The 21906-nt window shown below is 41.4% G+C and overlaps 2 protein-coding genes and 1 long non-coding RNA gene across 4 annotated transcripts in view; 1 reads left to right on the top strand and 2 right to left on the bottom strand.

Moving 5' to 3' along the window:
• LOC309702542 overlaps positions 1-21906 on the top strand; it is a 125170-nt gene that overhangs the window by 9324 nt on the left and 93940 nt on the right. The window lies entirely within an intron of this gene.
• The window catches only part of LOC309702166 (protein NLRC3-like), a 197945-nt gene that overhangs the window by 135298 nt on the left and 40741 nt on the right, over positions 1-21906 (bottom strand). The window lies entirely within an intron of this gene.
• LOC309702339 (uncharacterized protein) lies at positions 525-21167 on the bottom strand. 2 transcript variants are annotated; one of them, XM_082527025.1, is made up of 4 exons: positions 20891-21167; positions 20251-20317; positions 5518-5623; positions 525-2283 (listed from the first exon to the last, which is right to left on the bottom strand). In XM_082527025.1, exons 3-4 carry the CDS (start codon positions 5533-5535, stop codon positions 1330-1332), a joined length of 972 nt encoding a protein of 323 aa, XP_082383151.1. In that variant the 5' UTR covers positions 5536-5623; positions 20251-20317; positions 20891-21167; the 3' UTR covers positions 525-1329. The 2 variants fall into 2 exon arrangements, with proteins under 2 accessions (XP_082383151.1, XP_082383152.1); XM_082527026.1 differs by lacking the exons at positions 20251-20317; positions 20891-21167 and adding an exon at positions 13632-13788.

Here is a 21906-nt window from a genome sequence, read left to right as displayed (position 1 = left end):
CATATAGAAATGAAAAAGTAGAAATAGAAATCCAGAGCAAAGATATCCTCTAATTCAGCGTAGCACATGTGCAGCTGCTGCGATTCACGTAAGCATTCGGCTCGTCGCTGTTGCAGATTTTTCTCTCGCTGTTCTGGCTCACAGCGCTGCAAACACAGAAATAAATATCCCCAAAGGTGTGAAAGGGAGCTAATTAGTAAGAGTATTGTTACTCTCCGCAGGAGTAGTCCAGCAGTAGAAATCAGTCCAATAACAAGGTGTGTAACATCTAGCAGGGTGACAGAAAAACCCAGGGTAACTTCTAAGGACCTCAACGTCTCTCTCACATTGTGTTTTTTAAACATGCTTCCATTTGTCACTTCAGTCTTTACTCTGAAATACAGGAAGAGAAATCATGGCTGAAACAATTTCTCATGAAACCAGGGGTGTGGTCCAACAGTCAGTTTGGTGAGGAAGGTTCCTAACTGAGAGAAGTGACCCAGAAGTATCTGTGTAGCAGCCACAATGAATCCAGATCATGAGCTTTATTAACTGATCAAAGTCTCTTCTTTCATCTTCTGTATCATTCAGTTTGCATTGGTAATGCCCATTATTGTAATGCTTTTTTAAGACCAGCAAAACTTTATTTCACTTTGGGTTAGCTGGGATAAGTGATGGATGGAGGGAATTTTACTTCAGCCACAGAAATCCTAAACAGGAAGGAGGAGCAGAGTTACAGTGGATCACTATCCAGCAGGAAAACAAGGTTTATTTCAATTTCTTGGCCATGAGTGAGATTTACTGAGTGGGCAAATTAGGGAGACGACACCATCAGATTCCGAGCCCTCCATGTGTTAATCAAGAGACGGCTGCTGTGCTACATCCATATATAATGAATAAATTAGGAGCTAAAGCTGAAAGGACAGTTTATTTGTACCATCTTCACGTGAACACATTCAAGAACATCACAGATGAAGAAACATTAAAAACTTCCACACTACATAAAGCAAGAAAAATAGTTTTTCTTTCAGGTGGTTTCAGAAAAACAGAAACATCAAACATCTCCAAGACTCTCTTTGAAAGAACTAAAAACCTTTGTTCTCATGGTCCAATCATGAGTGAACTCCCCGATGAAGCCTTGTGTGCTAAAACATGTCAGAGTTTTAAAGGTTAAACATGAGTTTCCAAAACGTTTTGCTGGAGAACAATGAACTATTTGACTGAGTTTCAATCATTTACAGACGAGCAAAACCAGGACAGAGAAAAAAGGACAAAACTGACTCAGTAAAAAACAGAAAAGAAGATCCCATGTAGATCTGTATTATGTAGAAGTTCAGCCCAGCAACCAGTTCAGTTCAACACAAGTTTAAATGATTCTATCTGAACTCTGTGGAGCCTGATCTCAAGCTTTTTGAGTCTGACACAGAAACCAGAGGATCTTTCTGTATCTTCAGATTCACTGTGATCCAGTGATGGGAGTGATTTCAGCCCTGAGTGATCGCGCTGATGTTTGCACAGAGCAGACAATGAGGTGAATGTTTGGGCACATTGGTAACAGTGAAACAGTTTATTAGTAACGTGGGATCGTTTGTGTGCAGAGTATGATCTGAGATTCCTGAAGCTCTTGTCACACTGGTCACAGCTGTAGTATCCTTCCATGTGTGCACGTTCATGAATGTTACGATGACCTGACTGTGAGAAGCTTCTCTCACAGTAGCTGCACTTGTAGAGTCTCTTTCTGGTGTGGATCTGTTGGTGTCGTCTCAGGTCATGTGGAGATTTAAAAGTCTTCTCACACAGGTCACATTGATAAGGTCTCTCCTCAGTGTGGGTAAACATGTGTTGTTGTAACTGTGCGTCTGTTGTAAAGTATTTGCCACACTGTTCACAGCAGTACACATCATGTCTAGTGTGAATGCGTAGGTGTGTATTTCGGCTCTCTCTCTGGCTGAAAGTTTTTCCACAGATGTCACAGCTGTATGCCTTAATTCCAGAGTGGGTAACTAGATGACTCTGTAAGTGGCTACTGCGAGTAAAAGCTCTGCCACACTGATCACAGCTGTACGCTTTAACTCCACTGTGGATGAGTTGGTGTGTTTTTAGGGAACCCTTCAAGGAAAAAGAATTTCCACACAAGTCACAGCTGAACGGTCTCTCTCCAGTGTGGATGACCTGATGCCGTTTTAGTTTAGCCCTCACAGTAAAACCCTTCCCACACTCGTCACAGGTGTGTTTTTTCTCTCCCTTTCTTCTGTGAGGTTTGTCGGCCTCCTGAGAGCGCTGACTTCTGGCTCCATGTTGGTCCTGCAGTGACAGAGATACAAACAGAGGCAGTGAGTGAAATGCAGTCGTGGAACAAACTCAACCTTCAAACTCCATTAACACTAGTTTTAAACCTGAAGGTGGAGCGTGGCACCAAACACCTTAAAGGTCTCTTATCCCCACCTGCTGGTAGTTCTAACACATTACATCCAACCTGCTGTTAAAGATAATTCATGACTGTTCAAACACTAAAATCATGCCCATCACTCCTGATTGTACACACACACACACACACACACACACACACACACACACTATTTTCTCTAATTTTTTAAGGCAACTTATTCCACTTAAAAGTTGCTCTAAATGTAACAGTTTTACAAAACGTTACTTTTAACTCGAGCATTTACTAAATTGCAGCTTGTTGAAAACTGTGTAATATGATGATGTATTTCATCTGGATACTGCAGCTGAGCAGAATAAATGTGGTGTGTTTAACAGAATTGCTTTCTTTAGAACTACAAGTAAGCCATAGAATATTTTAGCCTGTACAGGAAGCCAAGAAAGGTTATTATGCATTTGATCAATATTAGTATAGTATGAACATCTTCACACTAATCTGGACGCCTTATTCTGGACTAACTGAAGTCTGTTAAGATCTGTCTTATTAGCTGCTGACCAAATGATTGAACAATACTCCAGATGAGACATTACTAGTGCATTAATGACATCTTTCATAATGAAGAAGTGATACACAAAGAGCATTTCATAGCCATAGCTATGCCTTGTCGGCAGAGTTATGTGACATTAGTGATGTTTGTACTTTCAGCGTTAACTTGGTTTTAAAGCCTTTAAAATATACGCCGTTCAATAGTCGACCTTAATCTGACAGAGAATGTGATGATTTTGTGGATAATTAAAGTCAGTCATATATCCACAAACACAACAAGCTGAAAGTCAGTGATGCTGCTCGGTTTGCAGTCCTGAACATCACGGCACAAGCAGGATCCACTGCACTGTTAATGTTAGCTGTGTTATATTGCTGCCTCTGTTCGGTGGTGTCGAGCCAAACGCACTTTAACGTGTGTTTGAACGAGCTGACGGTTCACTCGTTAAGCTGAAAGAAAGATGCTTTAATCACAGCAGTCACACATGTGTCCACTGCACCATCTGGAACTCTTCTTGTTTACACTCGTAATAACACAAACACTAAATCCTGCTTCTCTGGTGCTGTTGTGTAGCAGTGTGTACACCTGAGACTGTCACCTGTCTGTCTGTCCTGCACTCTCTCTCTGTTTCTTTCTCTCTGATTGTGGAATAAAAGTATGAACATGTGTTTATAAGTTACACTTGTGTTTGAATCCTGCAGCTTATCACACATTTGATTTCCATGTGTGACGACTGCAAGTGTCCAGAGTGAGGACAGACTGAGGGAGCCACTGCTGCACATCATCTGTGAGGCTTTGCAGCCCTGATGATCCACCAGGACAAACTCAGCAGTGTGTGAGGAAGAGGAGGAGGAAGAGCCAGCAGCTGCTGACAGATGGAGGGAATAGACAGACTGTTCCCTGTTTGTGAAGGACTGCTAGGAAAGTTTAACATAACTGTCTGTGCTGAATCAGTCTTATTAGGTAATGTTCAAATAATGTGATCATCCCAGTGTTTCCAGTGTGGGAGAAAGTACTCAGGGCCTTCAAGTTACACACTATGAAAGGCAGCAACAAGTTTAATGTTCAGAAACCTAAAGTCTGTATCAGCAGCAGGATGGAGCTAAAAATAAATGTTGGTTTCAGTTCTATGAAGCTTTGAGTATTTTGGATCAGTAGCTGCTGTGTTTGTTGCATCATATTGCTGTAACTGTTTATATGCTTTATATATTCTGAGCTAAGTTGATCTATAGTGTTACATCATATTCTATAAGGATGTTATGTGTTTGTAGACTTTCTGCCCAGTTTGACCCATTTAGCAGAAGTCAGCCTGTTTAAGGCTCTGATATCTATTCTGTGTGACTTACAGCAGTTATGACATGGTCTGATTTTCTCACCCAATAAAGGAATATTTCATATATCAGTCTACTCTTCATTCTATCAGACACAGTTATCACAGCTCCTACATTTGCTTTTTACACATGTATGTAAGCATTGAGCCAAATTTAGTACCAACATATTAAATGAACAATATTTGTCTCTTATATATGATACATCTGTATACACACTGTCACAGATACTTGTCTGTGAGTGAAGTGATTAAAATAATAACTATAATATTGGCCATATTATATTTACATTACCACAGTGAGATGACTTTAGTCTCATGAACAACATCAGCTAATTGTTATTTACAGCTAATCTTAAACGACTGTTCAGCACAGAAATGAAGCCCAACAATCATGTTTCACAGTCCTGTGGTCTCAGCCTCAGATACTCATCAAATCACACAGAGCTCATGTAGAAACAAATGAACTAAATATGTTCTCCTTCATTTCTGTCAAACAAAGCTGTATGAAACGTTTCCAGCTGTTAGTATCATGGTTGCTAGGCAACCTGGGCAGCGCGACGGAGGCTAGACGTCCCATTTCACGAGCCTACGAGCCTCGCACTTCGGCCTTAGCGGTCTTTGAGTACGCGGCCCTTGAGGACTTTAAAGCTGCAGAACCTGAATCGGGATACAGCCATGATGATCTCCAGCCTCGTGCTCGCCAACATTCTCACCTGAGTTAAGAAGACGATCACTGAAATGGTCTCAGCAGGTCCTTTGATGACAGCAATGAAATGCAGTGGTAAGGCTTTTTGGGGATTAAGTTCGTTTTCATGGCAAAGAAGGACGATGCAGTTCATCTGATCACTCCTCATAACATTCTGGAGTGCAGGCAAAATGCTATTATAAAAACTTAAGCAGCAACTTCTCCAGGTTCCAATATTTATGCAATTCTCAAACCTTTTGGCCACGACTGTATAACCTCTTCTGAAGTTTAGTGGATATTATACATGGTTATGCTCAGGATGTGTCGGCCAGTTTCCACTGGAAACGCCTTTTGGTTAAACTGTCAGCGAGGAATTTGCATTTGCACTGTTACATTTTTATATAACTTTAATGCACATAAACAACAGCTGCTTGTTTCAGTGAAAATACATTGATGGCTTTTTAATAAAGTTGTGCAGCTGTAAAGTATTTTGTCTGCTGTCAATTCTATCGTCAGCTACATCGTTATGGCAAATGTTCAAATGTATATGGTGATAAATATCTTTGGTCATATGGTCCTGCCCTGTCTGTCACCTTCTGTGTTGAGCTCATTGTTTCCTCTGTAGTGGCTGAGCTGAGTCCAAGTAGCTGAAAATGTTCCTCTGCTGCTCCGTCAGACTCTCCTCCTCCTGCTGATCAGCTGGGACACAAAACAGATCTTTGTTAGGCTCCACACTGCACTGAAGAGTCAAAGTGTCTCATATGTTCATCTGACAAGTAAAAGAACACATTTTTGTTTCCTGAGGTGGGCAACTTGTTGGAAACAAACACAAAAGCTTTGAGCACTGATACCAGGGACTGTGCAAAACGAGGGATTTAGGAAAAGGAAGAGAGAGAGCAAGAGAGAGAGATGGAAGAGCAGGAGAGAGAGATGGAAGAGCAAGAGAGAGAGATGGAAGAGCAAGAGAGAGAGATGGAAGAGCAAGAGAGAGAGATGGAAGAGCAAGAGAGAGAGATGGAAGAGCAAGAGAGAGAGATGGAAGAGCAAGAGAGTGAGAGCCAGGGCATCGATGACTTTGCTCGCCCTGAACCTGCCATATTACAGGCCTTCTTAGATTACCACCCACAGCAGAACAGTAGCAGTGCAGTTGTGATGAGGGTGTTCAGCTGTAAAGATGGCACCAACAGGAAGTGGCTTACTTATTGCAAAGAACGCCATTTATTGTTCTGCTTTGTGTGTCTGGCATTTGCAAGGCTGACTGACACCAGCACATTTATAACAGGCATGAGTGACTGGCGACATATACATCTGCGCACAGAGGAGCATGAAAAGAGCAATACACACCAGACCTGTGCTGAAGCTTTTTTCTTAAGGTGCTCAAAAGGCAACATCAGGAGCTTGTTTGCTGGCAGTCAGTTGTCAGCTCACAGAGCACAAGTGAAAAAGAGACGGCAAGTTTTAGAGCGTATGGTGGATGTGATCAAAGTACTTGGGAAGAGGGGACTCAGCTATAGGCATGTGGAGAATGAGGCTGCATACACTTTAGGTGATAACACCATCGATCATGGTAACTTTCTGGAACTAATTGTGTTATTAGGCAAGTATGATATGTGCCTTGGAGAACATTTGAATGACTGCATTGAAAAAAGCAAGAAGTTGCATCAGACCAGTGGATCAAGAGGTAGAGGATCTCTCATCACCCTACTCTCCAAAACAACTGTCAACTCAGTGATTGATGCACTTGGCCATCTCCTTCAAGAGAGCATCGCCAGTGATGTCCAGAAAGCTGGGATGTTTTCTGTTCAGCTAGACACAACCCAAGACATCACAGGTTATGATCAGTGTTCAGTAATCATCAGGTATGTTACTGAGTCTGTGCAGGAGAGGCTTGTCTCCATAGTGAGGTGCGAAGCATCCACGGGGCAGTACTTTGTAAACTTGCTTTCTGGAGTTTTAGAGCATCTGAATCTAGACAAGGCCATGTGCATTGGGAATGCAACAGATGGTGCTTCAAATATGCAGGGCCAGTACAAAGGCTTTTCAGCACTTATGACTGCCCAGTCTCCAACTCATGTGCATGTGTGGTGCTATGCACACATACTTAATCTTGTGATTGCTGACACAACACAAAGTGTCATTGAAAGTGGATCACTCTTTAATTTACTTAATGACATAGCTGTGTTCATCAAGGAGTCCCATCACAAGGTTAATCTGTGGGAGAAACAAACCAAAAACACAAGACACAGACGCCTCAGTCCAATAGGTGAGACACGGTGGTGGGCCAAGCATGATGCCCTCCAGAAAATCTTTGGACATTTTGGGAAACCAGATGATGGCCTCTTCGTTGATGTAGTGCTGACGATGGAAGCCATTGAAAAGAGGGAGAAAGAAAAGCCAGCTGTTTGTGCCAAAGCACGAGGCTTTAAAGAGTGTCTCTTGAAGCATGAAACTGTGTTAACAGCACAGATATTTCTTAGAGTGTTTGAGCAAACAACTCTTGGGTGTGTGTTAACACACACGAAACTCTGGCTGATTGGGTCCCACACCCAATTTCACACCTTGGCTCAGGTGATTAGAGGATCATCAGGGGGTCCTTTTGTCCCTCTGTGGGGGTCACGGGGTCACTCCCACTAGGTTTATATCTGGGACTCTCCACCATTTGACCTTAGAACTGAAGAAGCTTCTCGGATGAGAGGTGAAACGTCTTCAAGCAACTTAAAGAAGTCCAGACGCTTTTCTTTGCAAGCTCCTTTGACTACGATGACCTGGATGACTGAGAACCTTCACAGACATATGATAACTGGAGTGTGCAGCGTTTCCATGCGCAGTTTTCCTGCATCTTGACTCATGTGTGTGGAGTGTTCATAGCATCAGCATCATGTTTTTGTTTATTTGTTTTGTTGGGTTGAAAATAATTAAATAAACATGTGATCATGCCTATGGATCACCATGGCACATATCTCCAGCCATATGATTTATTTATGCAGATGACAAAGTGAGTGTGAATGTGTCTGACATCACAGTGTTTTTGTGCACTGTGCAAAAGTAATTGCCTCTGATTGTGAGTGAGAGCAGTGATTTTGCGGATCACAAGCTATTGTAAAGGAAAAAAAAAAGAGTGAAAAAGAGACAAATTACATTGTAGACGAAGAAAAATAATCATAGGAAAAAGGTTTTGTGTTGATCAGCCGAAAAACAACTACAATGTCATTTTCTGCTTTTAAGAAAGGATTGTTCACACAAACACAGAGAGAGAGAGAGGGAGAGAGATGTGTTGATTAAGCAGTGATGATGATAATGAACATGTCTTAGTTTGTCACTTTCAGGTGAAAAGCAGACCTGAATCAATTTTCCACATGCAGCGGTCGGAAGAAAGTTATAGTTTAACATCATTGGAAACGTTCAGGCCAAGTTTCTGGCTGACTTATTTACAGCACCATGTGTTTCTCAACCTCACAAGCAAGCTCACACCTCCCTGAAGACAAGGAATGCAGCTCCAAAGCAATAACATGGCAGATAAAGAGACAGCAGCAAAGTCCTGAACAAAGAGTCCCAGCGAGCAGCAGCAATGTGGACAAACAGCACCAGAGAAGAAGAGCAAACCCATCATCCTGACTGATCGGATGAATGGCACTGTGTTTCCAACAAGCTGCAACTTCACTATGCATGTGAAGAAAACTTTTGAGGAGAACTGAGGAGACTGTTGGAGTTTGACATTTGCCACCTGTGGAGTAAAATGGCAAGAAGAGACAGTTGAACACAGGACAAAGCTGAAGGAGAACTGCCGGCTGTGGACTGTTGAAAGTGGGAGAGGACAAGAGAGTGAGAGGACAACAGAGTGAGAGTAAGTGGAAACACAGAGGAATGCTGTTATTAAATGTGGGAAATCAAAATTTGGGTTAGCAAACCTGGGGAAAAGAAAACTGACTGCTTAAGTTGGAAAATTGAGACGGAGTCTGAAACAAATAGAAACATACAAAATCACACAAACAAGCAGAACATGCATTAACCCTACTAACAATTCCAAACACAAAATAACTCATGAAGACTCATAGCACATTAGTTAAGAAATGATTAAATAATAGCAGAGAAGTGTGTAGGAAAGGCAGGTTTAAGAACATGCCCTGCTGGAGATGCAGCTCCACAGACATGCATTAGACCTGCCTAATAACACAAACACCCATGCAATGAAAATTAGCTTGTTATCTTTCATCAGTGTTAAAATAGTGTCAATTTAGCAGACACTTGTTATCAAATACTGAATTTATCCTAAAGAAAAAAAAATTGACTCTCTAGGTTGCAGGACAACAATTTAACCTTTGTGGGGGAAAAAAGATCCTGGTTTGACTAACCAGTGATCAGACAATAAATTTAGTGTTAAAATGGTAAATTGGGAGAAGCTTCCTGCTTGATTAATGCAGCAAGTAATTTACTGTATGAGGGAAATTCTATTTTTGTGATACTATTTTGAACATGCTTTCCTGTTGTCCTGTCAACTTAGTGGGTTAATAGCTGATATGCAAATTAGTTGATCGGTTTTAGATTAATGAAAGGTGACTGAATTCTAGCACGAGTGAATGAGATGTGTTGGAGTTGTTGTGTTGAGTGGAGACTCTAAAACACTGAGTTTCCTGCTTTGATGTGCGAGTGAATTCTGTATCTAGATACACAACTCTGAATACGTCAGAACAAACTTCTTTTATGAGGTGCATGACAGCATGTCACATGTTTTATGATGAAGGGAAAAGGAAAATTGAATAAAATAGATCTGTGGCCTAAATGAGTGAAGAGCACAGACCTGGTGATTAAACTCATAGCTAATAAGACACATTAGGCTTATGTGTGTGTTGTGCAGCTGATGGTTGGCTTGGAGTGAATCTAGCTGATGATTTTTCTTCTGTTGTGAAGTCGAGCCTGCCGATTAGTATGATGGTATGATGAACCATGCTAATGGTATGATTTACCCTCCTGAGATGAGGAGTTTGTGTCATGACTTAACAAGGCCTTTTTATTTTGATACTTTCACAGTGCACTGAAAGTTTTGTTTGATAATCTCTGTTATTTTTCATTTTATCTTTTGAACAGGCACTGATTTTGTTTGTCTATTTCTTTTCTTTAAGCAGATCTGCACGTCAGAAATTAAAAGTGCTATACGACCTGTCGAGAAAGCCTTACAAGTGAGTTTTCTCCACATTAAAATGGGCTCAGGAGAAAGCCACTTATTTGGGACAATTATTAAATGAATGTCCCAGCCTAAACCGGATTCAGCAAGGTAATCCGATCTAGAAGTTCTTTTTCTTTTTGAAATGACGTCATTTTGCTGGAAGTGGAAACTAAATGCGACGACAGGTTCCACTATCAGCAAAGAATGAATGAATGAATGAATGGAAATAAAGAACAAACTGACTGACTGGTAAAAGCTGACAGGACATGACCACGACTCAAGGTTAACCTCCACCTAGACAGGACAAAAGGGTGGATGAATTTATGTGTTTTTTGTTACAGGAGCAGAAAGATGACAGCAACATTCGCGGTTGCATGACGATTTAATCTTTTAAATGCCATCTTTTCTGTCTGTGAATTTACTATGTGTGTGTCATCCACTAACTTGTGTTGCTCACAGACATTACTGTGAGAAAGTGTACACACCTGCGCAGCGCTAACATTTACATTTCTTTTTACAGCAGATGATTAATCATGTGTTTGATCATGTGATTTATAAGAGGATTAGTTAATGTTTTCCTACTACAGGATTTCTGGGTTTATATGTGACTGTCATTCTTTCCACAGCTAGGGTTGGCTACCTTTATGGTGTTTTTATGGCACCTCTGGAACCTGTTGACCTGTGTCTGACCTCCGTCTGACCACAGTCAATGTGTATTGCTAATGTTTGTTTCTTTGAGAATGCTGTGGAGGATTCGGCACAAGCGGAAAAGTGACATGAGTAAAACAAATAAGAGGTTACGGTGTTTATGGGAAAGTTGAATATGGGCTCTTAGCTGGCCACTTTGAGCCCATAGGGATATATGAGTGGAGTGAATTTGCTTAAGAGAAGTCACCGATTACATTAATGTTAACTGAGCACATGGGATGATCCATGTCTGAGGCAAATTAGGGAAATAATTGTAGTTTCCCGATTTGAGAAAACCTGCACATGACACTTGTCTTGCTGATGTTGAATGCTTATTACTCTTCTGATATATTGTTTATAAGAGTGAAGTTGATTTTATTGTATGCAGGCTCCTGGTGGAGCCAGTTTTTAAGACAGGGATCCTGGTTTGGTGAGTTGACGCATGGTTGTCCATGCGTCAAGAGGTGGGGTCCAGAATTAACATTAAACAATGTTTACTATTATTGTTGCAGTGATTTGTGTGATTAGCTGTTTATTTACAAGTATTAAATCTATGCAAGTGGTGCATCCATGTTCAGATGAGGCTTTGATGGCCTATTAGTGAAGTTCACTGAACTAAAGAATGTGGTTTGATGATTGTTGACATGCTCTCCAAATAGAAGTCTTTCTGAAATACAGGTGCAGCAGTGAGAAGCGAGAAACATTCCAGGCATAGCCCAGGCAGTGGTTGAGGTCAAAGGTCAAGCTGGTTGGGGCCCATCATGAGATCAGACCTTGGAGCCACAGCAAGGACCATGAAACTGCCTGCAAAATAGCGGAGAGACCCTCCTGGATTTATCAGAGCCACTGCAAAGAGGTCGAGGTCCCAGGAAACCCCAGCACCCTCAAGACAGCACAATAGAGAAATCTCTCTGAGTGTTTTGAGACAGATCCAGCAGGCCCAAAATCAGGACTATCCATGACGAGAAGGAGTGCCTGAGAGGATCGTCCACAGGATGGGAGCTGAGGCCAGGAGAGAGACTTCAGGAGGATCAGAGATCATCTTCAGCAGCGTAGGGACAGGAAAACTCGAGGGATGACGGGAGCGTGCCAGGCTCCATCGACAGCGCAGAAGGAGTTCGAGGATGACATCATGATTCTGTGAAAAGCACAGGAACCAGAAGCTATGGTGGTGATGACAGCAGTTTCCTATGAACATCACCTAATGCTGTGCCACTGTACTGTGAATACGATGATACCCTGAAGACTGCTGGGATCACAACAGCAGTAAGATAATGGACACCTGCACCCTTTCCACAGAGGTGTTTCTCTGCAGAGCGTGGACAATGAAGGAGTCATAAATATCCCCCTCACAGGACGAAGGCTTGAATGAGGTGATGGGGGTTGGTAGAGGCCATAAAACTAGAGTGCTGAGAGGTCTGCAGCTTTGGAAATAGCTGAGACCCATGTTGACAAACAACAAAACTAACTAGTATGTTTGAATGTTTATTCTACATACATTTGGACTCTGGTCCTATGGAAAGTGATGGAAACAACTGGAAGAGACATTCATGACGCCCTGCAGAACTCAAACCACTCTGCAGAGAGACATGTGATTTGCACACCTGGAGAAAACACCACCAAGCTGAGATGGTTTTGAAAATGTTACTTTCTTATTTTCACTATTAAATTAACAATTTCTTTGTTTGTTTGTAGGATGCAGTTTGCCATGAGATGAGATCAATGAGGAATGGGATAACCGCTAATACATTTGTTAAACTGTGTATTTTTTCAGTAATTTAGGGTGATTTGACATATGCTGAATATAACAATGTTTGCATTGAAACTGTCAGACATGAGGTATTCGTAACTGGGGACTTTTCAAGCATAAACGTCAATAAGGGGGGAATGTTAGATTTTGTATTGTTGATTGTCATTTATGCTTAGAAACATTTACTCATATATGCTTAGAAGTATATAATCATTGGTAGATTGAAAGGATATCTCATCCTAAAAGAGGTCTGTATTAACTCTGTGTAGAGGGGGGTGCATACATTCCTCTATTCAGTATCCTTGGTATAAATCACATACTCCCTAGGAGAGTTTATCTTTGATTTATGGTATAGCAAGCACACGTATATCTGTTTAAGTATAAGAGCCTTTTGTTAGATGGACCCAGACGTCCTGGCACCAGCTAGCACCAGAGTCTTCACAGGGTCACATCTTGACCCCACACACACACACACACACACACACACACACACACACACGGTACTCTTTGTTTGTATGTAGAAGTCATATGTTAATGAACTTATGCATATTCATGTAACCTCAATAAAAGAACAGTGGTACGGGAGAACGGACGAGAGCAACTGGGGTCAAGCGAAGGGACGGCGCTTTGTCCGGTTTTCTCCCGTGCACGAGAAACATGAAGAAGCTTGCCTACTTGTGTCTTGCTTTGCAGTGTAATTATATTGTCTCCAACGTTCCAGCGGATGGGTTCAAGCTACAAACCTATCATAGGTAACGAGGTAAGTTCCATGTCTGAGTCAGAGTCGTCTGGGCAGTGTGCCATTGCGATTTCAAAAAAATTAAGCCGCTCCAGGGCACAGCGCAGTTATTGATATAGCAGTAAAAGAGTCAGTTAGGTCAGACTAGAAAGACAAAACTGCAAAAATGCGTTCAAGATTAAATTTAGAAAAACCACAAATAAAATTTCGCCCAACAACTGAAATTAGACTGGAGTGATCAGAACCATGTTATTACAAAAGCATGTCTGCAACACTAGAGCTCAATGCAAGATTAGTTTTAAGTCGTTTCGTTATACTGAGCCGAAGACCAGCACCAACGGTTGTAGTCGGCCAAGCTATCACTTACATGTGCTACAGTCAGTCTCAGCAGAGGGAAAGGGGAATGAAAAGCCAGCAGAAATGTTCATGTCCAGGCTCTCCACAGAAGAATTAATCCTTAGAAGACGAAACCAACAACAAATAACAAATCCACGGAGTCCATTCGCGTCGCGGAGTCAGCTTCTCTCTTTCTCCCAAGCGGAGCAGCGGCACACCACGGTATCCAGAAATTAGTCGGGTCCCACCTGAGCTGAGGCTGCGGCCATGGCTGGAGAAAACGTCCGAGTGTCCGCAAAACTGGGGGGATTTCCGAGACAGTTCACGTGCTAGAAGAGAAGAATCCTCGGCGGGATGCAAAAATCGTCTGAAGTCCAAGGGGAAAAAGTTCGGGCGCCAGTTGTAACGTGCAGTGGAGATGAAGCCAGCCGCGGAGGTGTGCAGGTGGATAGCGAATGAGCAACAGCTTCTGACTTTCCAAAAAGTACTCATTTATTTACAATATCAAAAATAAAAGTGCTACCTCTACCACACATTACTAAAGAGCACACTAGTCCGCGTACACACGGGAGCATCCATTACAGGAGGAGTTCGAAGAAGAACAAAAAGGGGGTGACACCAGTCGTGAGACAGGAGGCGCCGCCATGTGGTGATACACTGCATTACAATAGCAACTGTTACAATATAAATAATGTTCTGAGAGGCTTTTTGTTGGTTGAGTCTGAAATTGATTGTATGTACAATTCATATCCTTATAAAACGGCAGAAATATGGTGTTTCATTAATAAACTTACATTTATGGCAGTGGCGTGTCTAGAAAATTTTTGTTGGGGGGGCCAGGTAGGGGCACAGATTTGGAGAAGGGTGGCAGATGTAATTGGCAGATAATGTTTAAAAAAAATTCTACCAACCATTAACCATAATTCAATAATCCTGTAAACCTAATAACCGAATGCGCTTTTAACTCTTATTAGAATGAGATTTTAACCACTCCGGTGCAAAGTTTTTAGATAGTGCGTTGATAAAGTACAAGAGATACAATCAGTGCTTTGTCAGTGTTTACTCAGCATTCAAGGACAGCAATATTTGCATAGTATTTTTACTGACATATACTGCACATATGTTTTGGGCAAAAACATTTTTTAATATTAAAATACGAACATTTGTAGCAAACAATTGACAAATTAGCCAATGCCAATGCAAAACTTTATCTGCCTATTAAAAAAAGAAGATAATCTTCTCACAAACTGGTGTTTGATTTTGAAACAGGGAAAAAGTGGGGAAACAAATGAAAAGACTAATATTTGAATAAAACCTGAAAGCAAGTAAATACTTTCTATGCTGCCTTATGGTAAACTTTGGTAATATTGATAAAGAACAACACTGGCTGATGATGAAATACAGTCAGCTGGCATGGTGACACTGCCAGTATTAACCTGCAGGGCTGGACCGGTACAGAAAATCGGGCATTTTGACTAGAGACCGGCCCACCAGGTATTAAAGCCATAAAGCCTTTGAATGAAAACAAATGCTGTTGTGACAGTGATGTACAGTTTTGTTGGTATATGTATGATTTCTATACATTTTACGTCAGATAAAAACTTTGGTTGTAAGATTTAGATAATTATTTAATAAAAGCTAGATATTTTAAATGAGAATAAGAAAGAAAAGTATTTCTTTGTGCCCACCTTTCCCTGTTAATGCCCTACCTGGCCCCCTGGCAACACTTTGCTAGACCCGCCCCTGCACAGTTACCAGCTGTCAGCTACATAAAAAAGGATCCTGGTGTTGTTTGTCTCTCAGAAACAGTTCATAACTTCCCTTCAACTCATTCATGTGATCTAAAAGGTAAACCTGTTTCTCCATCACCTGTTCAGCTCTGATGATTCAGTAAGGACATCTCCTGGTTTCATCTGCATGTTTCCCTCTCACCACATATACAAACCGACATCACCCAGCAAAGTGGGCGATAAATAAATGAGAGAGAAAAGCCGATCAGCTGATCATTGATCAGTTTCATGATTGAAGTAGCAACAGGAGAGAGAGGGTGAGAGAATGAGAGAAGAAGAGGCAGCTGTGCAGCGTAAAGACAGAATAACTCCAGCTTTGTGTCTTTTTCCATTCTAGCTAAAGTCCAGGACAAACTGCGTCTCTTCTCAGCTCAATACGAAACGTGTAATATTTTCTCTGAATGAGGGACCATTCCATTTTTTTAAGGAGCCGTTGGCATGAATAAAATAAAGTTCACTATCAGTAACATCATAGCACCCACCCAGCTGTATAAAAACTCCATCAAGCTGGCTAGAACGCAGTACGAGTTATTGCAACTGAGGGTAAAGTCAGCACAACGAAAATAAACTCCACCTAAACTTAGTTTATATCTGACCCAGATAGACTGCAGGTCATAACTTCTTACCTGAAGTTCAGTTCACCTGACACTCAGACTGGCGGCTGCCTCGGGTCTCTCCTCCTGCCTCTCCTTCCCTCATCCACCTGCTGGCCTCTGTGGAAGCCCTGCCATAGCCACCACCAAACAACGGAGTTATTTTTACACATCGACCTGCATCTTATAACTCATAACTCTTATGTTAGCTGCCCTCAGTAGCATACTGTCTGAAATATTCGACGGCTGCAAAAATTCTTTAAGTGTTATTTTTTCCTTGGGATTCTAATTTCACCGAAGTTTACTAAACTCAACAAACTTAATATTACTTACCGGGACATTTATTCTGTCCTCATTTTCTTTCACCAAAAAATTGTTCCCTGCAGTGTTGTCCTTCGTGCTTGGCTCGCCTACCTTTGCTAACGTGATGCGCATAGCGCAGAAGCCGATGCTGCATTCACTTACACTCGGATATCTGAGCTTCACCGTGAAAACATAATCGGACATTTGATATTTGATTGAATTTTATCGTTTTACCTTTGGGGTGGCACCTGGGGTGGCCAGTCTGGTTGGGGGGGTGGCCTGTGCCCCCCCAGGCCACCCCGCTGGACACGCCATTGATTTATAGATATAAAATAGCTAAAAGTATTAACATGCCTCAGAGAAATCACTAATAACACTAAGGGCTGGACGGATTTGATTTGCATTCTTCAAGAAGAGTGTGGTGTCATCAGCTAGCTGGCTGATGATGAACTCCTTATCAGCTGTGCTGATTCCTTGTATAACAGGTCAAATCTCGGGGTGGAGTCTTAATCATTTTAATTGAGCTATTGCCATTCGTGTACAAGGTTTTGATAGCTTTACAGAAAAATGCCAAATTTTTCCAAAGAGTGGAAAATAAATTGATGTTCAATTGTATCAAAAGCCTTTTAAAAATCCAGGAAGAGAATGAAGCTATAGTCAGATACCAAATCAGAGTAATCAAGTAGATCTAAAACCAGTCTCATGTTCTTAGAAAGGTGTCTGTTTCTCATAAAGCCTGATTGTGTCTCATCGATAATTGTGTCCAAGAACTCATTTTCATTCTGTTAGCAAGTACTAAAGCCATAATCTCATAGTCATCATTGAGCAGACAGATGGGTCTCCAATTATCAATAAGAAGTAAGTCTTTGTTTGGCTTTGGAATAAGTGTTATGAGACCCTGAGTAAGAGTAGGAGGGAGGATGTTATTCTCTACACTTCCTATGAAAAGCTGCAGTAAGAACGGAGCCAGGAGATTAGAAAATGATTCTTAAAACTCTGCAGTTAAACCATCTGTGCCGGGAGATTTGTTGGCCTTAAGTGCAGAAATAGGATTACAAACGTCCTCCACAGTCAGAGGGCTGTCACAGTGACTTCTATCTTCCACAACAATAGTTTTTAGGTTTTTAATATTATTGAGAAACAGCGTTGAGACATATATATATATATATTCTACTTTTCTAAATGATTGACTATTTCAATGGAGAACCTAAATGACACGGACCCGTGTTTGTTATTACATATCTCTATTTTGAATGTGACAAGTCTATCATTCCCTGTTATTCATAGGCATTAACAGAGTTTTTGGCCTTTTTTCCTCTATAACAGTTAATTGACTCTTTACAGTGGCCTGCTATGGTTAATAATAACATGTTCAGTCATGAGTGAAATCAAAGCTTTTCTTCACTTTAGCATTTAACATTCCCAACAATATAATGTGATACCTTAATTAAAACACAGCTAATAAAACACAATTTTCTTAATGCAAACATCAGTGACTCAACATTAGCAACCAAAGGGTTCAGTCTGCAGCTCACACTCATGTGAAGCTACAGCCTCCCCCTTTAGTCTCTGTCATCTTTCTGCTCCTGCAACAACAAAGCAAGACAAAACCTCCACCCTTCTTCTACAGGCTGGGTGAATTGTTGTGGACATTCACTAATCCTAAAGTCGGCACCGTTTTTGTCTCAGTATCAAGTCAGTAAAACTTTTAGTCGTCAGTCCATCACAGTCCAGTCACATGCATACATCCACACACATTCATACCAGATATTGCTGATAATGGAGTCTCACGCGCAGCCTATTCGAGCCTCCATCACCAGCAAGATGACGTCATCATTTTAAAGGAAAACAGCTCCTTGTTTTTGGACTGGATTGACTCGCTGCAATCCTTTTAGGCTCAGGACTTCTCATGTGATCAATGTCACATATAAGTGAATTTCTCCCAAGCCCATTATAATCATGGAGAAAAACACTTTGCCACTGTTTCCAGTAAGAATATTTTATAGCGCTTTAAAGTTCAACCTCTCAGGTCTGGATTAAAGAGCTGATTTGTTAAATCGGGAACTCACAAAATACCAAAATATCACCAGCGGTGGATCACACCTCTCAGATGTTCTTATCTCAGTGCACTGTAACAAAAGCACAAACAAACGCAACCAATAAAATACTAATAAAGTAACAAATACTGGGGCCCATTGCAAACATGTCCAAGCATAAAACCATCTTTCTCTCTCTTAGAGAAAGAAAACAATCCAAACCTCACTGATAAAATCAACCTAGTGTCAAGCAAAACCCAAAAATCAACCAAAACTTCACCAGAAAGTTTTCCTCCCTCCCGGGACAATATTGTGCAGGAGTACAGGCACCGTAACTCCTTTTGCACTGACAAAAACATGTTGGATTGACTTGATTCAATAGTGGACACTGGTTGCACACAAAGGTTTTGCTTTGGCAGAAACTTAAACAACTGAGTTAAATCAACACAACCTTTTCATATTCAGTAAAGCTGCATGTTGTGTTCATAAAACACGATTGAAACATGTTCAGATGGAGTAAGTTGAGCTCCTGGAACATTTTAATCCTTCAATTGAAATTGAATGGGTCTACAACAACTACCATCCTCCTATCTCTATCCTGGTTGCAGCAGGGCTGGGAAATAACCCTGAAGTGATAGGTTACCAGGCAGGGTACACCCTGGACAGCTCACCAGTCTATCAGATAGAAACACACAGCCGTTTACATTCATGGATAATTTAGCCCAGGACCTTCTTACTGTGGAGCAACAGCACTAACCAGCATGCCAACAATGGAGGAAATACAGGAAAGCTATGATTTCCTGTATTTGAGGCAGAATTATTTTGTTCTTGCCCTTGACAGGTTAATCCACAATAAATAGCAACAGCATGCATGTGGTGTGTGTGTCGTTGTCTGCCTCTTATAACTCCAGTGATTTTCCTGTAGTTTGAAATCTTATGCGGTGTTGACACAATAATTTGTTGTAAACCAGGAAATTCCCAACTGTGGTAGAAAGCACAGCTTAGCCTTAGCAAATGTTCAAAGAAAAGTCGTCACTTCCTGATTTCTGCTTCACTGATAAATATTGTCACACTGGGGTTTTTGCAAATGATATCAGTGAGCACTGTGTGGCAGCTGGAGTCAGACAACTGAAGCTCCCACAATCAAGACCACAAACAGCTTTCAAAGGAGATTTGAAGCTTTTCTGGCAGCAAGCTTCATGATTTATGGGACTGGAACTGGAACAGAAACTACCTGATCACCAATGGTGAGCTGGCATGGAATTATTTTTATGACATTTTATCAAAGTTATAAATAAGCATGCCCATTAACACATAGTGAGTGAGCATGTTGTCTTCCCACGCAGTGAACAGCGGATGCTAATGTTTTTGTCACTTTTTACAGAGTCAAACTCAAAGTAAGGTCAGTGCTTCCACGCTTTAAACGCTGCACGCTCACACTCTCTCCACACTCGATAGATTATCCATTGTTCATCTGCACACAGCTGCGGTTTTAGTAACGCAGTAACGCAGCGTGCTTACGGGAAAGTAACAGTAATCTAATTACCTTTTTTGCAATAGTAATCCCTCACTTTACTCGTTTCTTCAAAAAACGTAATCGGATTACTGCCCATCTCTGGTTGGAGCTGTGCACTTGTGGGTTCCACCTTGTGTACACGTTTATCTTTGCTGTGTGTACTTGTACCTCTGAGTGGAAGCTGAACTCTTGAGTTCGAGTATCGAAGCATCAGCTGTGACGTTAAAGTCCAAACAGCTCGTTCATTTGACGTGCAAATGAACGAAGGTAACGCCGTTTTCATGTGGATGTGTCACTGAGACACTTTCCACATCCACAGCTCACAAAATGGGAAAACTATAGAAGTATAACAATGAAGAAGTTACTATGTTACGGGTCCCAAGGATGAAGACCTCGATGACAAATATGTTACCTGTAAAAGCAGGTGAAGAGCAGAGTAAGGAAGACACGATGCGTCTCTGCTTTCCTCCAGAACGTGTCTGAGTCTGATTTATTTCACACAAATAAATGCTATAAAACACTAAACATGAGCTTTCAATATACTGTTCAGCTGGTTCCTCATTCACATCAATGACATTTACTTATTTCACAACATCAGTGAAATATACTCTTTTTAACTGGTTCAGTTTCTCAAGTTCACACTTCTTTCCATAACAGCTACATCCTTTTATCATATCAATAAACACATCACATTGTCTTCTGCAGTGTCTTACTGGCTAAACAGTTCTATTCAATAACAGCATTGGTAAATACATTACATTTGTTCCCTCCAGTAATTTACTGGCAAAATCACTATTTAGTGCATCATGAAACACAGCTTGTTGAATCAACCCATGAATGCCTCTGTTAGCTACACAGAGTTGCTCAGAGTGCTTGTGTTACACTAGCTAATCTACTCAGTCACTTTAACAGAACTATTAACATTCACATCTCACAGAACTGATTTGATTGGAGCATTACAACACGTTTGCACAGAGCATAGGAGCGCACTGACTCTGCTTCACGAGCGCTCCACCTAACGAGCGGGCTCGCGGTGCGGTCGCGCGGGACACTCCTCTGGTTTTCTCCCGTGTTTACATATAAATAACTTTGGCGGACCGCCTTAACTCTCCCATTCACATTAACGTGGGTAACCATGGTGACAATAAACAACATTTTCGGTGCGAGCACCGTGTACCGACCTGTAAAAGCAGGTGAAGAGCAGAGTAAGGAAGACACGATGCGTCTCTGCTTTCCTCCAGAACGTGTCTGAGGAAGCAGCGGAAGGTGGGCTCCACTTACTGCACCCCGAAACCCCGGAGCAAGCACCAAAGTTCCGCCCTCACTGCTTTCTAACATAAAATGAATCCCTGTTACATGGATTTTCTATCCTCTTAAAGAAACTGAAAATAAATACATATAGCAATGAAAAATGTCCCGTTACATGAGTGTTTTACACAAAATAATATTAATGTGGTCATTCCCTCACAGGGGTGCCACAACTACACTGCTGTTTTGACAGAGACACAGTGTGTTTATCTAACTTGGCTGAAGCCAAAGTTCTCCAGACAAATTCAGTCTGTTTCTGCCAAGTGTGAACTCACTGGATGAGCGCCAGATACACAGAATCAAAAAGGGATAAATTACTTTTCTTATGTCATGTTCCCGTCACAAACTGGCTCAAGGAGAGGGGAAGCAGGAGTCCACAGATGAAATGTTCCTATAAATAAAGTGGAATTTATTCAAACTTTACCAAAACTTCAACACATCAAATACAAGCAGTTCAGCAGGGAGTGGATGTGTGTTGCATGTGCCAGGTGGATGCAGAGAGAGGCCAGGGCCACGTTCAAACCTGAACACGCTGCACAGTGTTTTGTTTCATTTGTTAGGGATGAATGAAATGCTTCCTTGAAAGGATGTGTGCAGTCACCAGTGGGCGTGGAAGCATGTGCGCCCTCATTTGGTGGGTGTGCAAGAAAAGTCATCCTGTCACACAGCAATGCCTACATAAATCACACCACTCTGCTTAAAATAATAATGTTTAGTGAAGCAGGTGAAGCAAAGGGCTGCTTTTAATAGGCTGGGAGAC

Source organism: Aulonocara stuartgranti (genome assembly GCF_965226115.1).
Source record: "Aulonocara stuartgranti genome assembly, chromosome: 3".
NCBI classification, from domain to species: domain Eukaryota; kingdom Metazoa; phylum Chordata; class Actinopteri; order Cichliformes; family Cichlidae; genus Aulonocara; species Aulonocara stuartgranti.
This window is presented reverse-complemented; position numbering and strand designations above follow the sequence as displayed.